Source organism: Macrobrachium nipponense, chromosome 21 (assembly GCF_015104395.2).
Source record: "Macrobrachium nipponense isolate FS-2020 chromosome 21, ASM1510439v2, whole genome shotgun sequence".
NCBI classification, from domain to species: Eukaryota; Metazoa; Arthropoda; class Malacostraca; order Decapoda; family Palaemonidae; genus Macrobrachium; species Macrobrachium nipponense.
The window spans coordinates 47,693,226-47,717,464 of NC_087212.1; the positions used below are offsets into that span (position 1 = coordinate 47,693,226).

A 24,239-nucleotide genomic window follows, 5' to 3' on the forward strand; every position below is an offset into this window, starting at 1 on the left:
TATTTATGAACTAAGATAACACAGCAATAAAATCAACCTTTTGTTTCAATGGATCTGAAGAATCAAGTACGTAATTCTCCAACTTGCAACACTGAAGAATTTGTTCAAGGCATATGTTTAAACAGTTCCGATCGAGGGAATAAACTAGGTTATGGGTAACTGAAAATGTGAATTTAGATGTTTCCTTTATTTTTTCATAGTATTTTGGCACTGATTTATTTCTCCTTATATCTTGGAACTAAAATACTACATAAATTTATCAAGCCTTGCCACATCCACAATTATTAGTTTTTCTTCTCTTGTAACTGATATTTTTTCCTTTACATACTGGTATTATATTTTTATCCCTTGTATATAACAAAAATATTGCATCGTTGTTCAATAACTGTACTGATTTCAGGCATTGAAATTAGAGTAAAAGAAAAAATCAAGATTTTTTTTTACCCCAAGCTTTGATAACAAAATAATATTTAAATGATGTTTATTTGAAACATCATTTAAATATTTTGGAAATAAATATATAAAAACTTAAGTAAACAACAACAAAAATGTTAACGTAGGAGCGTTTGTTAAAGCACGCCCTATGCCCATTTGGGACCCCACCTTGAGAACCCAAGCAGTAGTCTATGCATGCTGTAAACACGTCTTTCAGTTGGTTTTTGCCTCACATATGTATTTAGTGAAAATTATAAAGCTCTTAGTCTAGTGTTGTGGCAAGGACACTTTCTCCTGAATCAAATAGAAGAATAACCTTGCTTTCTCTCTTATCGTTGTTAGGAAATCCCAGCATTGAAGTTTGGGAGCATGAAGGTAGTTTTTTTTAGTTTTGGATTGTTTGTTATTGGCTTTTGACTTCAGAACAATAGTAGTCATTACAAGATAATCCTTTTTCCCTGTAGGTTTCTCTGACAGGTTTTGCAATGGGGGCCCTTCACCCTGCTGTGGTTCTGATGTCTGGTGACAGTACCTACAAGGAAGGGTTAAAAAAACAGGCAGGAATGACTAGAAGCTTTTTTCCTTCCATTAAAAGGTGTTTAGTTCACTTGGCTGAACAGTTATTTCTCTGGCTGCACTGACCTACCATCGTCATTCAGTGTGGTTGTCAGCTAACTTTTTTAACAGTTGGGAAGATTCATAACATATAATTGTAATATTTTATGTTAAAATTAATTATTTGGATAGTACTTAACTACTGTTGAAGTGGAGAAGTGAAATTAATTATTTGGATACTTATCTACTGTTAAGTGAAAGCCCACCCTGCCTCCCCACATCGTAGTGGGTGTTCATGAAGGATTCTGTTGAGAACATAAACATTCCAACCCCATCTGGTGGGAAATGGGTGATTACAGCCAAGAGTTATTTTGTTTATTTTTGAATGCTGATTACACTAAGGTACAAAGGTTTAAACTAAATTTAACAATTAGTAAGTAACCAAATTATTTTATCATAAAAATTTTCATTTTACCCCATTCCAAAAAGAGAAGTGTACTATAGTACTTCAAGCCAATGAGACTTAAAGTGTTTCATGATGAAATACAATAATGTAATGGTAGAAAGTACATTATTCATTCATTTAAGACGAATTGAAGGAAGAAAAGGAAGTAGACAGAGGAACAATTACAGCAGGATTAGTGCATCTGGAAGAGGGTGAGGCTGAATCGTTTAAACAAGGAGCAAAAAACACCTCCCAAGAAGGAAGAGTAGAAACTCTTTGATGCTGTCTCCTCCTGTAAAACACCTTCTACTGCGACCTGGGCCAGGCACTACATTCCGGGCAGGTACAAAAATTTGATCAGCACCTACTGTATGTTGTATGGGGATATGTAACTGTAAAAGCCAAAAACCTGGAGCACAGAAAACCCTGAATGCCCAACACATGCATTGACAAGGACGTGAAGACTCAAAGGATTCTGTTATAAACACAAACACATATACAGACAACTGAAAACACAAAGAATCATGGGCAAACAAAGCAATATGCATGGAAGAAGAGCAAAACCGTCTACTCTCCAAGGCGGTCAAAGAAAGACTAACGCGTTACGAGGTGCTTGCTTTGTCATTGACCAGCCCTCACCTCATATATGCATGAGTTGCCAGATCTCACAGATTCCTTGCTATACAATCTTTGATTGGTTAACCCTCTTACGCTGAAGCGGTAAAAAAAAATTGTCTCCCGTGTGCCGGAGGTGTTTCAGAGTGAGCGCGGAAGCGGAAAAAATATTTTTTTCAAAAAATCACAGCGCGCTTAGTTTTCAAGATTAAGAGTTCATTTTTGGCTCCATTTTTTGTCATTGGCTGAAGTTTAGTATGCAACCATCAGAAATGAAAAAAAAATTATCATTATCATATATAAATAATGCGATATATGATAGCGCAAAAACGAAATTTCATATATAATTGTATTCAAATCGCGCTGTGCGCAAAACGGTTAAAGGTAACAAGTTACTTTTTTTTCGTTGTAATGTACACTAAATTGCAATCATTTTGGTATATAACACATTGTAAAACGATAAAAGCAACACAGAGAAAATATTATCACAAAATAATGCATGAATTCGTAACGCGCGGACGTAAACAATATTTTTTTCAAAAATTCACCATAAATCTAAATATTGTCCTAGAGACTTCCAATTTCTTTCAAAATGAAGACAAATGATTGAATATTACTATACTGTAAGAGTATTAGCTTACAATTGCAGTTTTCGACCATATCTGACGAGTTAGTTGACCGAATGTCGAATTTTGTTATACATATATTTTTTATATGCTATTATTTCGGAAATAAGAAAATCTACAACCTTCAAATATTTTTCATTTTATTCTACATGAAATTGCGCACATTTTCATATATAAAACTCTACGAAATGCCTAATATGAAACGGAGCAAATATTCCGAGAATGGTACGTACGCATTTCGGAGATTTGTGGCGGAGAATCCGCGCGCGGAGGGAAGGAAAGATTTTTTTTTAATTCACCATAAATCTAAATATTTTGCTAGAGACTTCGAATTTGTTTCAAGATGAAGATAAATGACTGAATATTACTAGACTGTAAGAGTTTTAGCTTACAATTGCGTTTTTCGACCATTTCGGTAGAGTCAAAGTTGACCGAACGTGGTTTTTTTTCTATTTATCGTGATTTATATGCAAATATTTCAAAAATGAGAAAAGCTCCAAGCTTCAGTTATTTTTTTGTTGTATTCTACATGAAATTGCGCACATTTTCATATATAAAACTTTATGTAACAGCTAATTTAAAATGGTGCAAACATTACCACAATCGCACGTATGATTTTTTCGGAAGAGTTACCGCGCGGACGTAAAGAAAATGTTATTTTATTCATAAATTCACCATAAATCGAAATATTGTGCTAGAGACTTCCAATTTGTTGCAAAATGAAGGTAAATGCTTGAATATTACTAGAATATAAGTGTTTTAGCTTACAATTGTGTTTTTCGACCATTTCGGTAGAGTCAAAGTTGACCGAAGGTTGAAATTTGGGCAATTATCGTTATTTATATGAAAATATCTCAAAACTGATAAAAGCTACAACCATGGATTGTTTTTAGTTGTATTGTGCGTGAAATTGCGAACATTTCCATATATAAAACTTTATATAACGGCTAATTTTAAAATGGTGCAAACATTACCACAATCGCATGTTTGATTTTTTTCGGAAGAGTTACCACGCGGACGTAAGGAAAAAGTTTTTTCATAAATTAACCATAAATCGAAATATTGTGCTAGAGACTTCCAATTAGTTGGAAAATTAAGGTAAATGATTGAATATTACTAAAATATAAGAGTTTTAGCTTACAATTGCGTTTTTTGACCATTTCGGTAGAGTCAAAGTTGACCGAAGGTTGAAATTTTGGCAATTATCATTATTTATATGAAAACATCTCAAAACTGATAAAAGCTACAATCATGAGTATTTTATTGTTGTATTCTACATAAAAATGCGCACATTTTCATATATAATACTTTATGTAACGGCTAATTTACAATGGTACAAAAATTATGTCAAAGTGACGAAATAATTTCCAAGATGTGTCACAGATACTTTTTAGTGCGGCAAGAAAGAAATTCGTGCTTGCGCGCCTGTGTAACGATTGTAAACAAAACAACACCTTGATCCGTGAACTCCCAGCATCCCCCAAGGCGCGTGATTCAAATGTTTTAGGCTGGTAGGCCTATAAGTATTTTTCCGCGAATTTAAAAAAAAACTTTTGTAAGTCGACGTAAAATACGTCCAGTCGGCACACAGGAGACAAAAAATGTCGACATAAAATACGTCCAGTCGGCCTAAGAGGGTTAACCAGTTTCCAGCTCTCACGAGAAGGTTTGTTAGCTATGAAAAATACAAATTGATTAAAAATTTGTCATTTTTGTACAACTGTAACTGTTCGTAAATCAGCCATAGGTTTTGTAATATTTAAGGCAAACAAATAGTATTAATTAAGAGTATATTGTTATTCCATGTACGTATGTTAATGAAATTATTTTTTACCTGCGTGGTTGATCATATCCTTTAATTCATATGGTTGTAGAAGCACGCTATATAAGTATCTTATTGATTTTCCATTGATTTTCCATAATTTTACCATTTATCTTTTTCAGACCATGATCTTGAGTCATCATTGATGTTGGCTAGTTTGGAGGTGAAAGTTTATAAACGGAGATGGTGGATACTTTTTCTTTTTGCCGGTCTGGGATTTATGCAGGTAAAGCTACTTTGTGTAACTGAAATATTGCAGGTAGTCCCCAGTTATTGGCAGGGGTTCCGTTCCCGACGGAACGACAATAACCAAAAATAGTAGATGACCAAAAATCAACAATAAATTAATAGTACCAATCCCCCGTTATCGTTGCTGCTGTTAACTGGAGATATTCGCCACTTAACTGAGGATCGGTGCCTACTGGCGCTGAAAATTCAGCTGTCTTTACTAGACAAGCACCATAAAACCAGATTGCCAATAACCTGGGACAGCCTGAACTTTGTTATAGCAGTTATATGTGTCTTATGAATGATTTAATTATGAAAAGATGGATAATATATTTTGAATCTTCAGTGGATAACAAGTGATATTAGTAATACTCATAAATCTTAATTTAAAGATTTAATGTATTGTATGCTTTATGATAAGTAACAGTTTATAAAAGCATGAGAAACTGTTTGTTTGTTAGTATTTGTTTAAGAAGTAAAAGCTGAACTGCATTCTGTATTGAAAGTGAATTGTATGTCATATATTGTTCATATAATTCATATTTTGGAGACTACGTAATTATCATTGTGGAGAGGTTTAAAGAAGTGAATGCGATGCTCCAGAGAGGCACTGCTGAAGTTTTCTACCTCTGTCCCCACTGAACCGGTTTATTCGCCAGACCGGGTCTTAGATGATAACGACCCATTCAGTACTCATTTCCACCAGAGAGGGTGACTTCATGCTTTTGGTGGATTTTATGGATATGTATTTTCAATACCTACCCATCAGTCCTACTGCAAGCACCTCTTTACCCTAGAGGGGGATGGTTTTCTAGTTCAAGGGGTCTTTGTTTTGGATTCTCAACCACTCCCCAAGTGTTCACTCAGGTGTTCACTTGGATCTCCGTTTGACCTTGTCACACAGGCATGTCTGTGGGAGTACCTGAGCGATCTGTTGGTCTTGGCAAGTTGCACTCAAGCAGAAAATAAACTATCTGGACATGCTGATAGACACAGCAGTACCAAGTGCCTTCCCTTCGGACTCTCATATTAGCAGGTTCAGAGAGGCAGCGCCAAAGTTCCTATCTACAGTAATACCTCGACATACAAGCACTCCAACATATGATCATTCTGAGATACGAGCCAGCCTCCGAGCAAAGTTTTGCATTGAGATACGACCACGCTTACAGTTGCTAATGTTAGATGGCCGAGCGCTTGTGAGTGCTCTAAGCCCACTTCATTTGTTCAGTTCATATGGTCGTCGACTTCCATACACATCTCCCAAGCATCCTGTGTTGTGTTTGCGTTATGTGATTTTCACTGTATTTGTGACCATTCTTTGTAATAAGTGATGGGTCTTAAGAAAGCGAGTGGTAAGGTTGGCAGTGAGAAGAAAAAAACTCATGATGATGATGAAGATGAAGCATGAAATTATCAAGAAACATGAGCGTGGTGTCCGCATGAGTAAGTTTGCACACGATTACTAGCAGAGTACATCGTTGATATGTACAATCCTCAAACAGAAAGATGCTATCAAGAGCAGAAAGGCCTCCAAAGGGATAACTATCATGTCTAAGTTACGGACGGAACAGTATTAAATACGGCACCATCCAACGCTCTCTCCCTCCCTTCCTCCCTCCTTCCTCCCTCCTTCCTCCTCCGCACACGCTGCCGTTAGCTGCTATCATCTGTCTTGACAGTAAGAACTCATAATAAAACCACATTTTTATTTCATATCACAGTAATCATTTATTATATCATTTTATGTGTGTGTACAATATGTCTATACAGTATAGCAATTAAAAGCATGTTTTTTCCATTGCTATTATCATTGATTTGGGTGTCTTTAGAGGGCTGGAACAGATTAAATTTTTGTCAGTTATTTCATATGGAGTTATTTCATATGGGAAAAACTTAATTGAGATACAAGCAAATTGACTTACAAGCTCGGTCCAGGAATGAATTATACTCGTATCTCAAGGCATCACTGTACAGGAATAACCTGCTCGGCAGGGGCACGTCATTTAGGTCACCTGTCATCACTGGAGACGGGCTCTCAGGGGCAGCTTCACTTACACTCCTTTTAGCAGAGGGTGGAGGATTGGTCTCCGGTGAGGAACCCTCCTTTCTGTCCTGTTTGTCTGTCGGAGGAAGTGAGGAGAGATCTAGCTTGGTAGGAAAATGACGAGCCTGTTTTTATGGGTGCCGTTGGTCACTCCTCCTCCCAAGGTGCTTTTGTATTTTGGACACATCTACGAGCAATGGGGCACACACTGGGAAGAATTGATGGTTTCAGGTGTGCATGGGACCAGAATGACAGACACCGCCACATCATTGTCCTGGAACTCAAGTCAGCCTATTTAGGCTAGCAAGAGTTACATCAACAAGCTGGGTGGACTGGTGTCCTTCCAGCTGCAAAGGATGGAGTGCAGGTGCACAAGTGGACAGTAGCATGCTCAGTGGAGCTGTCAACCAAGTACATTCCAGGGTCTTGGAATGGTGTGGTAGACAAGCTCAGTTACCAGAGTCTGGTGATAGGGATGAGTTCTCACACTAAGACATTGCAGAGAAATTCTTTGAGTTGAGTCCCAACCATGATCTCTGTAACCTGATACTACAACATGAGGCTATTGGTGTTCTGCTCAATTGTGCTGGGGTGTGGGTTTTGATGGAGGATGCATTCCAGTACAGTTCCCAGAAGACATTCTAGAGGCTTCCACCTTCTCTCTGTTTTGTCTGATTTGTCAAGTGATCAACTGGGCTCTGATCATTACGAATTTCAGTTAAACTCCAGTAGCTCCCAGTGGCTACACGCTTAGTGGTTCCTAAACCTGCTGGCTCTGATCTGAGGTCCAGAGAGATTACCCCATGGCTCAACCATTTGTGCCAGCCGCCCACATGTTAAGAGGTATCACCAGACATTGAAAACACTCGCACTTCATGCCTGGAAACTATCTAACGTCTTGTGAGTGACAAAATTGTTTCTTGACACATCAAAATGATACTATCAAAATGATACTATCTGGATACCTGTGGAATCCTCAGCCGCTGAATACCAGGGGAAATGGGACGTCTTCTATAGATGGTGTAATTGACAGGATATCTCTCCAGTCAGAATTTCAGTATGTAGCAGATCTCGCCTTTCATTGTTGAGAGAAGCTTCTCTGTTTTGGCTGTTAAGGGCTATAGAGCTTCCCTTGGCTAAGTCCTTCGGTTGAAGGGAATGGATCTCTCATCCTTGTGGGAGATCTTTATGCATCTGAGAAGTTTCAAACTGTCTTGCTGACCCAGGAAACTGAGGCCCCCAAGTGGGCTGTGGCTCTCATTGTAAGGAACTAAGCTCATATGCCATATGAGCTGTTGAGGGAGTTGTCAGACAGAGATCTAACTCTTAAGATTGAATTCTTTGATTGCCCTGCCATTGGTAAAGAGAGTAGGCGAGCTTCATGGCCTTCGATGCTAAGTGATCAAGTGGAGGGGATCTGTTGTGCTTGAGATGGTCCCAGAATTCATAACTGGAACTCAGAATTTGTAGGTATGATCGAGACAGTGCTCGACATTTCAGGCCTGGGTGTCAGCGGCTCTATATACTTCCCTCATGGCCAAGGAAATGGTGTCCAAGAGTGAAGAACCTGTTGGTTCACCAAGTAATATGAGAGGTATATGGTCACACCAGTCCACATTTTTACCTCTTGTTACCTTCAGGTTGTTGCCCACAAATCGTAGGACATGTCTTTTCCATAGGTCTTGTGGTGGTTGCCCAACAAGTTGTGTAGCTCATCCAGCTTTGCTAGAGAACAAATGCATCTTGTGTAAGGTGTTCAGTAAGCCAGAGAGAATGTATGTGAGTGACTGGTTTCCTCCCTTTTCTCTTTTACTTGTCTCTCTCTTAACACAGGCAGGTAGCAAGTCACTTGCTGGGCAGACGAGTTTTGCAGGTGACTGCATGACCATGGGGAGAGAGGGATTGACAATGAAACAAGCTTGTTTGTTTTATTAGCAAGTTTTATTGTCTCCGACACTCTTGCGTTCTTTTAAGCCTTACTCAAAGTAATGATGCAACTCATTACTTCAAGCCCAGAAGTCTAGCAGTTAAAACATCCCATACGTCCAACAAGCCAGAGGTGCGGGACAACTCTTTTTCTCAGTTCTTCCAGACCAGGAAGGTATTCCCGGGTGGGTAGAACCAACCTCACCCTTCAGTAGGTAAGTCACCTTTGTAAAGACCAAAGATTTGTATTTGTTTAGGAACAAAAAGAAATTTTTTTTAAGTAGTAATTTGTATGTATTTTTCCAAACACAAATCTCAAGGTCTTTACATTTACAGCCCACTTCAGTCACCCCTCATTTTGATACCTGGGCCGAAAGGCAAAGTGGGGCGCAGACTGACGAGCAGTGGGGCTTCCCCTACTGTCAGAAGTTAATGACCTTTGCCTGAAAGTTAAAACAGCTGTTCCAGCTCGCTTTCACAAACTAAATCCTGTATAAAGATCTTCAGATTTGTATGTTAGGAAAAATACAAATTGATTACAGGTGGTCCCCGGTTATCGGCTGCTTCGCTCTATGGCGCTTCGGTTTTATAGGAGTTTTCAAAAATATTCATTAAAAAATAAGGTTTTTTATTGCGCTACATTCAGTGCCATAAGCCACCAGTCCACTATGGCGTGCCATAACGGTTATCGGGGGTGCCATAAAGCAAAAATTGCCATTAAGTGAAGCATGAACGAAACCTCTGCCAATAACCGTCGACCACCTGTATAAAATTGCTATATTTTAAAGAATATGTATTTTTCTTAACATACAAACCTGAAGGTCTTTACATTTATGGCCCACCTCAGCCAACCCACATTCTGATACCTGAGCCTGAAGGCAAAGTGGAGTACAGACCAGCGAGTGGATGGGGCTTCCCCCCCAACCACCAGTAGTTACAGCCATGTCTGGAAGTTGAACAGCTGTTCCAGCTTGTGTTTGCAAGCTAAATCCTGAGTGAAGACCTTCAGGTTTTTATGTTAAGAAAAATACAAATTAATGATAAAATCTGCTATTTTGTTCATGCCACTTACCTGACAGATATATATATAGCTGTATTTTCTGAAGTCCGACAGAATTTCAAAACTCGCGGCACACGCAGTGGGCGGCCAGGTGGTAGTACCCATTCCCGCCGCTGGGAGGCGGATATCAGGAACCATTCCCATTTTCTATTCATATTTTTTCTGTCGCCGGTCGGTAAACAACTGTTTACAGACCTCTGCTCAGGATTTTTTGGATTTGACTCGCTTTTAAGTATCTGATTGGTTTTTTGGTATTGAATTGGATTGTTGAATTGGCATGCGCGATAGTGGACCGTTTTTTTATTTTGGATTGGCTTTTCTATAAACGTGATGTCTGGATCAAGTGCTGTGAGTTTCAGAGTGTGTGTGAGGACTGATTGTAAGGTGAGGCTACCGAAAGCATCGGTAGACCCCCACACAGTATGTATGAGTTGTAGGGGGCATAATTGTTTGGTGGATAATCGGTGCAATGAATGTGAGAGATTGACCGATGATGATTGGAGAGTATATGAGTCCTATCGCCTTAAATTGGAGCGCGATAGGATCAGGAGGTCTTCCTCCAGGAGTGGTTCTACCAAAGGTAAGGCTAACATCTCTCCTGTATTAACACCTGTAGAGTTTGCAACCCCTAAACCTGTGTTGCCTTCGGGCTCTGATTCTGTGTCGGGAGAAGCTAATGCTCTCTCTCTTATTTTGGAGTCTCTACGCACTCTGGAGACCAAAGTGAAAGCCTTGGAAACTGGCTCGGTGCAAGTGTGTGATCGTGCCCTAGTGTTGTGGAGGGGGCGTCAGATCGGCCCCATAATGCCTCTAGGCCTAGACCTCTATCAGACTCCCAAGACTCAGGGAGAGGGTATGTCGAAAGCCGCAAGAGGGTTACGGGGGCTCCCCACCGATCTGGCGTCCCTTCGGCAGGCCTTGTGGCAAAGTCCCAGGCTGCCAAGGAGCGCGCACGAGCGCGCGTCCTGAAAGAGTGCTTTTCGTCCTCCGAAGCGTCCTCCCCCGCGCAAAGGGGTGGAGCGCTCGGAGAGACTCTCGTCCTCTGAAAAGGACGTTTCGTGTTGAGGACGCTTCACGTCCTGTATCGCCGCTTTCGTCGGAGGATGCGTATGACGCTTTTCCGCCTCAGAAAAGGGGTAAGATCTCCTCCGATGAGGACGCTGGGTTGCGTGCACAGGCGCATCTCCCTGAGAAGCAGGTAGCTGTACCTGTGAGAAGGAAGGAGGCGTCCCCTCGCCCCTAGTCTTCTCGCAGGATCAGTCCTGCTTCCTCTGTTCGTTCCTCTCCAACGAAGAACATTCTTTTGTCCCTTCAGGACCAGCTATCGACGCTTATGGCTCAGAGGACTCGCCCAGCAGCAGTCAAGCCTAAGCGGAGGAAGGACCTTAGACTGCCCGTCAAGAGGACGAAGCAGTCTCCTTCTCCCTCTCCTACTTCGTCTCGTTCGCCGATCGCTTCTCCTTCGGCGATTCGCCGATCTCGTTCGTCCTCTAGAAGGACGTTGCTCAAGACGCTTTTGAGGAGGACGCTCAGCACGACGTTCGACAGGACGCTCGTAGGACGTAGGCAGGACGGCTAGGCGGAGCTAGGCAGGACGCTAGGCAGGACGTTCGTCAGGACTGCCAGGCTCTGCCAGGACGCTCGGCAGGACGCTTCGGCAGGACGCTTGGCAGGACGCTCGCCAGGACGTTCAGGGCGCTTTTCAAGACGCTTTTGGGGACTCCGACCAAGAAGTCGTACCCCAAGACGCTAGTTTTGTACATGAACTTCCCTGCCAGATATATACTTAGCTATAGTCTCCGACGTTCCGACAGAATTTCAAATCTCGCGGCACACGCGACAGGTAGGTCAGGTGGTCTACCTTACCCGCCGCTGGGTGGCGGGCGTATGAACCAATCTATCTCTCCAGCCAGATTTTTTTCTGTCGCTGAAGCGATAACAACTGTTGTAGTTTCATTCCGATATATTCTTCATTTCTCGCTTGCCTGGAGATTGATTTGGACATTTTGGTGACGTATTCGCTCTATTTTGGCTTGGCATACGCTGATTGTGGACCGTTATTGACTTTGCGCTGGATTTTGATTCTGTTTCCAAAACTCCGGTTTTGTTTAGAGTATGTTTGACCGATGGATGTAAGGTGAGGTTACCGAAAGCTGCGGTTGACCCTCACACTTTCTGTGTTAAATGTAGGGGGAATGAATGTTCGTTTAGTAACCCGTGTCAAGTGTGAGGTTTTGAACGAAGATGAATATAAGGCTCTTTCTTCTTATATTAGGAAACTTGAAAGGGATAGGGTACGTAAAGCTTCTTCAAGGAGTTCGAGCAGGTCGAGAATGAGTGAGAATGAAACTAACATTAATGTAGTTTTAGAACCTTCCTCCCAGGTCTCAGCTCCTGCTCCCCGCACCGAAGCCGTAGATTCGTCTTCGGAGGCGGCGGCCTCAAAAGCTTCCTTGTGTTCTAAGGAAGACAAGAATCTTCGTACTGATCAAGGTAAGAGTGTCAGTGATGATAAGTGCAGTGTACCCAGTGATGTGGAGGGTGCGTCTGACCGGCTCCTTAGTGCCTCCAGGCCTAGACCTCTTCCAGACTCCCAGTTCCAGTGGAGGAGGAAAGTCGAAAGCCGCAGGAGGGCTAGGGAGAGCCCCCACCGGTCAGGCGTCCCCTCGGCAGATCCTGAAGTTCGCTCCCAGGCTGCCTTGGATCGTAAGAAGAAGAATATTCTTCGTCAGTGTTTTTCGTCATCCTCTTCTCCTTCGCCGAAGCGTGGTTGGAGCTCTAAGGAGTCGTCATGCCCGTTGAAGAGGGCTGCGGAGGCTCCCTTCAGTACGTTAGCGTCCAGCCCAGAAGACTTTTCTGATGTAGCTTCCTTGCAAGCAAAGAAGCCTAGGAGATCCGGTGATCGCCCTCCTTCTCCCGCTCCTCGCGCTGAGCTTGCTTCGGAAGAAGATCCTGGGGACTCTCCTTCTCGAGTGTTAGCGGGCCTACAAGCTCAGATCACAGCCTTGGCGGACTCCTTGGCATCGAGATCGCGTAGAAGGAAGGATTTGCTCTCTCCCTATCAGAGATCGAGGCGCGTTTCGTCGGAAGAGCGCTCTCCTTGTAATCGGCGATCTCCTTCTTTTGAGGATACTTCTACACATCGTAACATTTCACGAGAGGAACACCACTCCCGCTCGGAGGTGTCGAGACGCCATTCGACGGATAGGCGCTCCTTGGACTATGAAGATATTTCCCCAGATCGGATTCCTGCCTCGGGTAGACTCTCAGCCCCTTCTGTTTCTCCTTCTTCTAGAGTTCGTGCAAGAAGAGAGAGTCGCTCAGGTCATAGAAGACTTATTTCGTCGTCTCCGTCTCATCTTTCTTCTCCTCATCATCTCAGAGAACCTAGGGAATGCCCTTCTGAAAGTAGGCGCACTTCTCCTTCCGACTACTGTCGTCGGGCGTCGGATAACGTGACTGGTAGGCGCTCATCGCATGGAGTTCGCTCCTCCCCTGTAAGACATCAAGAGTCTAGTAGGAGAGCCCTGCTCCTAGTAACGTCCTTCTTTTAGTAGCTGTTCTCCTGGAGAAAGACGCCTTGATCCTCGTTTGCTTCGTTCTCCTAGTAGCGCTCTTCGTTCTCGAGACTCCCTACTCCTGATCGGTCTCCTCTTGCTAGAAGTTCAAGAACGCCTCAAGCGCCCTGCTTCTGTTAGGCGCTCGGAGCCTTACAGACGTTCTCCCCTTGGTAAGGACCAAGATCTCGCCGAACGGCCCTGTTTCCGTTTAAGCGCTCGGAGCATAGCAGCCGCTCTCCGCTTCGTAGGCATCAAGAGCCTCTCAAGCGCCCTGCTCCTGAAAGGCGCCCTATTTTTAGCAACGTTTCGCCGCTTGGTAGGCGCCAGGATTCCACTAAGCGCCCTGTGACAGATAGGCGCTCGGCGCCTAGTAGCCGCTCTCCTCACGATCGGCGCCAGGATTTTAGTAGGCGCTCTCCCTCTCGTAGTTTCCCTAGGGATAGACGTGGTCTTTCTAGGGAAAGGAGTCCTTCCTCTTTTGCTGTTAAGAGTTTGTCTGCATTTAGGAAGGAATGCGAGTTTAGACAAGAATTTTCGGATAAGCGTCCTTCTTTTACAACTCGTCGTTCTCCTGTACGCCTCTCTACTTTGGAATCTTCTCCTCATTCAAGACGTTTGTCTCCTTCATCGCACTGTACCCCAGCCTAGGAAATCATCTAAGGATTCTCATAAGGATCCTCATCCCCGTTCTCCTCTTCAAGAAGACCAGGAAGCCTCTGAGGAAGAAACTAATACATCGGCAACAGTTTTCTTCGTACAAGAAGCTCACAGAGCTTCTCCTTCAGGAGTTCGGAGAGTCTTTGAGCCCTACTGCTCCTCCTTCTCCAACACTCGTTGTTCTCCACAGCGAAAGCAACGAAAGGATCTTTGTGTGTGAGAATGAAACCGACTCTTTCTATGAAGAAAGCGCTCAAGAGTTTCGGTTCATGGATGCGTACTAAAGAAGAAGCGGGGAAAACTATGTTGCCTTCCCTCCGTCGAAGCTTTCAGGACGGACAGGATTTTGGGTATGAGACAGGAGAACCCTTGGGACTGGGCCTTCCGTCTTCAGCTGACGCAGATTTTTCGGCACTAGTAGACGCCACTAGAAGATCAGCTTTGAATTCGGCCAAACTACGTGGGCAATGAATGAAATAGATCACATTCTAAAAGGCGGCTTTTTAGAGTCTTGGAAGTTTTCAACTTTCTCGATTGGTCCCTCGGAGTCCTAGCCAAGAAAAACTCAAGGACCGGACACGTTTTGTTTTCTCCGGAGGATTTGAATTGTGTCTTATCCTGTATGGATAAATCGGTGAGGGATGGGGCCAGCGAAATAGCTTTCACTGTTTGGAGCAGGGGTCATTGAAAGAAAAAAGATCAGTATTTTGCTCATTTTTAACAAAGTCTGTCTCACATGCTCAGAGATCGTCTTTGCTTTTTGCCCCTCTCTCTACGCAGCTGTTTCCTAAACACCTGGTTCAAGACATTTCGAAGGCTCTCTCTGCCAAAGCTACGCAGGACCTTCTAGCGCAGTCTGCAAGGAAGCCGCGCCCTACCTTCCAGACTAAGACGAAGAAGCTAAGCCGACCTCTCAGGAACCCTTTCGAGGGGCTTCTACCTCTAGATCCTCTTCGTTCAGAGGTCGGAAACCAAATAGAAGAGGGAGGACTTTTACGAAGTCAATCAAACCTCCCAAGTAAGACTCAAGTCCTTCAGACAACTGTAGGCGCAGGCTTTTACAGTTTGCAGAAGTCTGGGCCCAGAAAAGACGCAGATGCCTGGACCCTGTCAATTTTGAGGAAGGGCTATCTCATCCCGTTCTCTTCGAGGCCTCCCCTTGACGAATACCCCGAGGGAGTTGACGGCCAGATACAGGGACCCCATCATGAATCAAGCCCTCCGACTAGCGGTAGATCAGATGCTGGAAAAGGAGGCGATCGAACTAGTGGCAGATCATCTTTCGGCAGGCTTTTACAACCGCCTGTTCCTAGTTCCGAAATCCTCAGGGGGATGGAGACCGGTGTTGGATGTAAGCGCCCTGAACTTCTTCGTCGAAAAGAAGAAGTTCACGATGGAGACCACTGCCTCGGTGTTAGCAGCACTCCGTCCAGGGGAACTGGATGGTGTCCTTGGACTTACAGGACGCTTACTTCCACGTACCAATCCATCCTTCCTCGAGGAAGTTTCTAAGATTCATGATGGGGGGAAGAATCTTCCAATTCAGGGCCCTGTGGTTTTGGATCTCCACGGCCCCCCAAGTCTTTACGGCCATCATGAGGAATGTGGCACAATGGCTTCACCTAGAAGGGGTGAGGATTTCGCTCTATCTCGACGATTGGCTTATAAGGGCCAATTCCAGAGATCGTTGTCTGAAGGACTTGAAGAAAACCCTGGATTTGACTTATTCCTTAGGACTTCTGGTCAATCTGCAGAAGTCAAGTCTGATTCCCGCTCAAGAGTGCGTTTATCTGGGGATCCAGATGAACTCTCTGAGTTTTCGGGCTTTTCCGTCACAGGAGAGGATAGCCCGGGGACTCGAAAAAGTAACAACCTTCTTAGGGAAAGAAGTATGCACAGTGAGGGAGTGGATGAGTCTGCTGGGGACGCTCTCCTCACTGGAGCAATTTGTTTCCCTAGGAATGTTACACCTGAGACCGCTCCAATTCTTTCTTCATCGGAATTGGAGTCGTCCTTCTCAGGATTTGAAGTTCTCCCTGTCAATTTCTCTTCAAATCAAGAAGGAGTTAGCATGGTGGGCGGATCCCAACAAGTTCTCGCAGGGACTGCCGCTTCAATCCCAGAACCCCCCAGCCTGGTGTTGTTCTCCGATGCGTCGGAAACAGGTTGGGGGGCGACTCTGGGAACCAGGAGGTGTCAGGAACCTGGGTGGGGGACCAGTCTTCCTGGCACAATCAACAGGAAAGAACTAATAGCCGTGTGGCTTGCTCTGAGGAGTTCGAGTCAGAATGTGACAGGAGCAGTTGTGCAAAATCCAAAAAACTCGGACAACACCACGGCTCTGGCATACAATCAGGAAACAGGGGGGGACGCATTCCTTCTCTCTGTACGAAAACAGCAAGAGATCTTCTTCTGTTGGACAGAAGAAAGGGGGATAAAACTTCTCACCAGATTCGTACAGGGAGAAAGGAATGTAAGGGCAGATCTCCTCAGCAGGAAAGAATCAGGTCCTTCCCACAGAGTGGACTCTGCACCAAGATTTTTGTTTGCCAGAGCCTTTGGCAAGTTGTGGGGCAGGCCTCTCTTAGACCTGTTTTTGCAACTTCAAAGAACAAAAAGACTGGATCTGTATTGCTCCGCCCACCATCTCGGATCCAGGAGCAATAGGGAATAGAACGCTCTCGCTACTCGATTGGAAAGGACTCGATGTATACGCGTTTCCCCCCTTCTAAGATTCTGGGGGGTGACTTTAAAAAGTTCGCAGAGTCAGATTCCGCGAGGATGACTTTGATAGCTCCCTTTTGGCCAGCACAAGATTGGTTCCACAGGTGCTGGAGGATGGCTAGTGGATTTTCCAAGATCGCTTCCTCTAAGGAGCGATCTACCAGACAGCCCCACTCGAACAGGTACCACAAAAACCTCCCCGCTCTCAGTCTGACTGGCTTCAGTGATCTGTCCAGAACTGGTCAGAGCGAAAGGCTTTTCGTCAGCAGCTGCTAAGGCAATCGCTAGAGCGAGGAGGTCTTCCACCTTACGAGTGTACCAGTCGAAGTGGGATGTCTTCAGAAGATGGTGCAAGAGGAATAACGTTTCCTCTTCCAGTACCTCTGTGAATCAAATTGCAGACTTCTTTTTATTCTTAAGACAAGAATGTGGCTTAGTCGTTTCGACGATTAAAGGCTATCGTAGTATGTTGGCGAATGTCTTCAGGCACAGGGGCCTCAACTTATCGGAAGATAAGGACCTACAGGACCGGTTATTAGGTCCTTTTGATACAACGAAAATGCAGTCTCCTAGACACCTAGCTGGAATTTGGATGTAGTCCTTCAATTCCTTTTGGGTCCTCTAAGGTTTGAACCCCCTAATTCAGCCTCATTCAGAGACCTTACCAGGAAGACTCTGTTTTTGATGGCTCTAGCTTCCGCCAGAAGAGTGAGTGAGGCTTCAGGCGATTGATGGTAATGTGGGTTTTAAGGAGGACTCTCTCATTTGCTCTTTCCTTCCTGGTTTTCTTGCAAAGAATGAGAACCCATCAAGTCCATGGCCCAAGAACTTCGAGATTCGTGGGTGGGTTCTTTCTTTGGTAGGAGAAGAACCCGAGAGAACTCTTTGCCCAGTGAAAATGGTGAAATACTACCTTAGAAGAAAAGAGCAAACTGAAAGCCAACCGAGAGGTCCTGTGGTGTTCAGTAAAAGAAGCCTACTCGTCCATTGTCGAAGAACGCATTGTCCTTCTTCTTGAGAAGCCTCATCAAAGAAGCACACGGATCCTGCAGCAGAGACAACATCTTAGGCTTCTTAAAGTGAAAGCACACGAAGTAAGAGCCATTAGCAACTTCTCTTGCTTTCAACAAGGAATATGTCCGTGCGAAATCTGATGGAGACAACATTCTGGAGATGTCAGTCAGTGTTCGCGAACCACTACTTACGTGATGTGAGAATCACTTACCGAAAATGCTTCGCCTTGGGCCCGTACGTATCTGCGGATTCAGTGCTGGGCAGGGAGCTGGAACTCATCCTGTTTAGTAGTATAAATTTTTCCACCCCCTTGTATTTGTTGTGTTGGTTTGTTCCTTAAAGAGGATGCATGAAGGCATCTCTTTGAGGTCGTAATACTAATCTTAGTAGTTTGGTTAGGTGGTCTGATGAGTGTGGCTCCTTGCAGTAGTAGTGGTTAGGACCTGTTAAGATATGGGACGAACTCCCTTTAACAGGATCCGACTTGGATTCTACACACAAAGGGATCATATATCCCAGTGGTAGATTCCGAGAGTCTTTCAGCATCAGGTCACGTCCTAGCTGTAGCTCTCCAGGCAACGCAGACTCAGAGACAATATCAATGAAGTCTTCTGCCTGAACAGGTAAGAACCAAGGTTATTTATATCCTACAACATCAGTTTGTTTCTTATCTCTCCCTTATTACTTTAGCTTGTCCTCTTACCCTCCACCAAGGGTGCCAATCAGCTAAGTATATATCTGGCAGGGAAGTTCATGTACAAAATGATATTGTTAAAACTACAATAAAGTTTTGTACATACTTACCTGGCAGATATATACGTCTAATGGCCGGCCCACCCCAGCCTCCCCTCAGGAGACAGGTTGAAAGAAAAAAAAAAAAAATCTGGCTGGAGAGATAGATTGGTTCATACGCCCGCCACCCAGCGGCGGGTAAGGTAGACCACCTGACCTACCTGTCGCAGTGTGCCGCGAGATTTGAAATTCTGTCGGAACGTCGGAGACTATAGCTAAGTATATATCTGCCAGGTAAGTATGTACAAAACTTTATTGTAGTTTAACAATATCATTTTGCGCGCACAGGCACGTATTCCAGCTAAAATGTCTTCCCTTTCGTGTAAGAAACGTAAGGACGCTTCTCTGGCAAGTGAGGCTGCCTCGGGGGTCGCTAAGGACGCTCGTCCTCGTCAGGACGCTCTACCTGCTTCAAGTGGTAAGCGCCATAAAGAAGACAGCCGAAATAAGGCTTCATCCAGTAAGGATAGGGGTCCTTTGATTAAGTCAAGACCCGACAAATTAGTACGCCCTCTCGGACAGAAAGGCGGTCTCCTCTTCCGTTGTAGAGAAGAAGAAGGAGAGCTGAGTAGTTCGGCTGACTCGGTTGAAGAGGAACCTTCTGCGGCCCCTTCAATATCACCCACTATAAAGTTCTCGTGCGGCTGTTGCGTTCTTCTTTCGAGGACAAGTTTCAGCCTGCAGCTCCCAAGCTCCTCCTTCGCAGTTTTCATCATCTAAGACTGGTAAAACCCCGGAGTTTGTTGAGATGAAACTTCGCTCTCCACTAAACGTGCGTTTAAGAAACTCCAAGATTGGATGTACGAAGGAGAGATCAAGGCAAGACGACTTTCGCTTTGCCTCCAGCTAGACTCAGCGGGAAAGGGGTATTTGGTATTAGAACCAAAGAAGAAGTAGGAGTTTCGTATCCCTTCCTCAGCTCAAGGAGATTTCTCCAGCTTGGTGGATTCGCAGAGGAGGTCTATTTTATCCAACTGCTAAAGTGACCTGGACCTCTACGGAGACGGACCCATCATTTGAAGGGTCTGCTTCCGGACTCTTGAAGTTTTCAACTTCCTTGACTGGTGCTTGGGAGTTCTGGATCTGCAAGCGAGAAGCCCAGAATCTCTCAGTCTGGGGAGCTGTCCAGCGTGTTAGCATGTATGGACAAAGCCGTTCAGGGATGGTTCGGAGGAGATCGTCTCTCATTTTGGAACGGCCTTATTGAAGAAGAGAGCTTTGCTGTGGCAATTTCACAGCTCGTTCAGTAACTCCAGCTCAGAAAGCGGATTTGCTTTTTTCTCTCCTCTTTCAACCATCTTCTTCCCCCAGACTTTAGTAAAGGACCTGACTAACAGTTTGCAAGAGAAGGCAACGCAGGACCTTTTAGCCCAGTCTACAAGACGTTCGGCAGTACCTTCAACCTCTTCAGCTTCGGTTCGACCGCCGAAGAAGGTTAAGCCCTTTCGTGGGGCTCCCCCTCGAGAGCAGCTCCTTGAGGGAGAGGGTTTTCACGAGGAAGAAGCTTCCTTTAAGTCAAAGCCTTCCAAGTGAGAAGCATGTCCTTCAGACACCAGTCGGAGCCAGACTGAAGTTTTTTGCGGGAGCGTGGAGAGAGAGGGACACGGACTCTTGGTCCCTCAAGATCGTGGAGCAGGGGTACAAGATCCCTTTTTGAGATCTTCCCTCCTCTTTCTACGACTACCCAGAGACCTTTCTCCATCCTATCAGGGAGAGAAGAAGCAAGTAATTATTCGATCTCCTTCAACAAATGATCGAGAAAAGAGCGGTGGGGGGAACAAGTCCGCGGACCTGGGGTCTCCAGGTTTTTTACAACATGGATTTTCCTAGTTACCGAAGCAGTCGTCAGGTTGGCGTCCAGTTCTAGATGTAAGCAGGCTCAATCTTTTCGTGGAAAAGACCAAATTCACGATGGAGACGCCTCATTTCTGTTCTGGGAGCCTTGAGACCCGGGCGACTGGATGGTGTCCTTAGACTTGCAGGACGCGTACTTTCACATCCGATCCACCCTCTTTCAAGAAAGTATCTAAGGGTTTGTCTTAGACAAAAAGAAAAAGTGTGGCAGTTCAGAGCTATGTGTTTCGGCCTGACCACGGCTCCAATGGTGTTCACCTGTAGTCATGAAGAACGTGGCGAGGTGGCTACACTCTTCGGGGATAAGAGTTTTCCCTGTACCTCGACGACTGGCTGATCAGAGCGTCGTCGAGAGAGAAGTGTATGAAGGACTTGCAGTTCACGTTAGCCCTAGCACAAAGTCCCTGGACTTCTGGTCAACCTCGAAAAGTCGCATCTGACCCCGACACAGTCCATCGTGTATCTGGGGATTCAGATGGATTCAGTGGCTTTTCGAGCGTTTCCGTCCCAGGAACGTCAGCGGCTAGGTTTAGAAAAGATCTCAGCCTTCCTCTGGAAAGAGACTTGCTCGGCGAGGGAATGGATGAGTCTGCTGGGACCATTTCCTCGCTAGAAAGGTTTGGTTCCTTGGGAAGACTGCACCTCAGGCCTCTCCAATTTTTTCAATTTTTTCCTTGCGGACGAGTGGAAGGCCAAGGACGATCTCAATGCCATATTGAGAATATCGCTTCCGATAAAGAACCATCTAAGATGGTGGTTGGACCCTCAGAAGCTTCAGGAGGGCGTGTCCCTAAGTCTTCTGAGCCCCGACCTAGTGTTGTTCTCCGACGCTTCCATCACGGGCTGGGGAGCAACACTAGGAGGGAAGGAAGTGTCAGGCTCCTGGAGAGGGGAACAGGTAGCCTGGCATATAAATGTCAAAGAACTGGCAGCAATTTTTCTGTCTCTGCAGTTCTTCGAAAGGAGTTTGAAGAACAAGATTGTTCAGGTAAACTCAGACAATACCACAGCACTCGCTTATTTGAAAAATCAGGGAGGAACACACTCCAGAACTTTGTTTTCCCTGGCGAGAGAGATTCTGCTGTGGGCAAAGAGAAGAAAGGTGACAATCTGACGAGGTTCATTGCAGGAGTGCAAAACGTCAGGGCAGATCTTCTCAGTCGTCGGGAACAAATCCTACCGACGGAATGGACCTTGAACAAAAAGACGTGTGTCGAGGACCTTTGGACGTTGTGGGGACGTCCTCCTGGTCGACTTATTCGCGACGTCAAGGACCAAGAGACTTCCTCTTTATTGCTCCCCGGTCCTGGATCCAGAAGCGATCGCGGTAGACGCGTTTCTTTGGAATTGGACAGGTCTAGACCTGTACGCCTTCCCACCATTCAAGATTTTGGGGGAAGTCATGTGGAAGTTTGCGGCCTCAGAAGGGACGAGGTTGACCCTGATCGCTCCGAGTGGCCAGCGAGAGAATGGTTCCAGAGGTCATGTCTTTCCTTGTAGACTTTCCAAGGAAAATTGCCCTGGAGGAAAGATCTACTCAACAGCCTCACTTCGAAAGGTTTCACCAAAACCTCTCCGCTCTGGGTCTGACTGCGTTCAGACTATCGAAAAGTTGGCCAGAGCGAGAGGTTTTTCGAAAGCAGCTGCGAGAGCAATCGCACATGCAAGACGTGCTTCCACAAGAGCTGTTTCCCAATCGAAGTGGGCTTCCTTCAGGGCATGGTGTAAAAAGGAGGGAGTTTCCTCTTCCTCGACCTCTGTGAACCAGATAGCTGATTTTCTGCTCTTCTCAGGAATGTGCAGAAATTAGCGGTCCCTACCATCAAGGGATATGAAAGCATGTTGTCAGCGGTTTTTAGGCACGAGCCTTGACCTTTCTGACAACAAGGACATTCATGACCTTTTAAAATCTTTCGAGACTTCGAAGATTCCTCAAATAAAGAGACCTCCGTCATGGAACCTTGACGTGGTTCTTAGTTCCTTATGTCAAGTCCTTTCGAACCGCTTCAGGCAGCGTCTCTTCGAAACTTGACAAGGAAGGCTCTTTTCCTAACTTCTCTTGCGACGGCTAAGAGAGTTAGTGAGATTCAAGCGTTTAGTAATTTAGTGGGATTCAAAGGAGACAATGCTGTCTGCTCGTTGAACCCAACTTTCTTGGCGAAGAATGAAAATCCTTCGAATCCTTGGCCGAAACTTTCGAGATCAAGGGTATGTCAAGTCTGGTGGGCCAAGAACCAGAGAGAGTCCTGTGCCCGTCAGGGCTCTCAAGTTCTATGTACATAGAACAAAAGAGGTAAGAGGTCCCTCAGGTAATCTCTGGTGCTCTGTGAAGAGACCAGAGTTACCTTATCGAAGAATGCTGTTGCTTTCTTTCTAAGGGACGTCATTAAGGAGGCTCATTCATCTTTCCAGAAGACTGATTTGAGCCTCTTACAGTGAAAGCTCACGAAGTTCGAGCTGTCGCTACCTCTCTTGCCTTCCAAAGAACATGTCAATCAAGGACATTCTTGATTGCACCTTTTGGAGGAGTAACTCCGTCTTCGCCTCACATTACCTAAGGGATGTGAGAACGATTTATGACGATTGTAATTCACTGGGGCCATACGTTTCTGCGGACACAGTCTTGGGGTCCGGAAGTAGCTCTTTCCCTATCCCTTAGTTAGGCTTAGGTTAGTTTTGTTGTTGTGTTTTTAGGTTGTGGTGAGTCTTATGTGAAGATCTCCCATCCTTTAGTTAGTTTTAAGGGTTTTTTTGAATAGTTGGTCAGGTGGTGGTCAGTTGCTTCGTTGCCCTCATATGTATGGCCTCGATGGTCTTGTCACGTTGAGGTCTCAGTACCCGTTGACAGATCTACCAGAGCGCACCAGCACTACAGGTCTCCACCTGGCTGGCAACTCTGATTTAAGCAAAAGCAGCCTTAAGTGACAGTAATCACATAGTCTACTTTGCAAACAGGTGAGGAACCAAGATGTATATCATCTACTTAATTTAAGTTTCCTAAAAAGATCCTATTCTGTCTCTTCCCACCATCCGAAGGTGGGATTCAGCTATATATATATCTGTCAGGTAAGTGGCATGAACAAAATGTTATTGTTATTATACAATTAAGTTTGTTCATACTTACCTGGCAGATATATATAATTAAATTGCCCGCCCTCCTCCCCTCAGGAGACAGTGGCATTAATAAATATGAATAGAAAATGGGAATGGTTCCTGATATCCGCCTCCCAGCGGCGGGAATGGGTACTACACCTGGCCGCCACTGTGTGCCGCGAGTTTTGAAATTCTGTCAGACTTCCGAAAATACAGCTATATATATATCTGCCAGGTAAGTATGAACAAACTTAATTGTATAATAACAATAACATTTTTAGTACAGTATATTGTCGATCCTCGTTAAACTGGACCCCATTAATCTGGATATCGGATAAGATGGGCAAAGAAGAGGATCAGCTGAATCAATTAAAATATGTATGTTTGTCCACAATTTAAGAAAGCTACTGTTCCTCTGCTCGTATACCATTTTCGTTTTTATATACCAAAAGTAAATGTACTTTTCGTTTATATTTTAATTTTTTATAAACAGTTCTGTATTTATACTTATTAAAATATAAAATGTTTTTAACTTGTAACTGATTTAACTTGCGCGCAGTACATAGAGTCATTGGGACACACTATTGTCTGGAAGAGCAAGGCATACCATAGCCAACAGTTTTACTTGTATGCTGGCTGACTGGTAGGTACAGTATGATGTTTTGTATGATTTTAGGAAAGAAAAATATGACCAAGGTAAACTTTACGAAGACAAAAGCTGAGTTACTGGATAATACTTGTGTTTACATGGCAAATGGCATGAGAGAGAGAGAGAGAGAGAGAGAGAGA

The 24,239-nt window shown here is 44.5% G+C and overlaps 1 protein-coding gene across 1 annotated transcript in view; it reads left to right on the plus strand.

The window, feature by feature from the left end:
* The window catches only part of LOC135198015 (solute carrier family 49 member 4 homolog), a 142,354-nt gene that overhangs the window by 39,958 nt on the left and 78,157 nt on the right, over nt 1-24,239 (plus strand). The window contains 1 exon segment of the mRNA XM_064225366.1: nt 4,621-4,724. Within this exon segment, the coding sequence (XP_064081436.1) occupies nt 4,621-4,724 (104 nt within the window).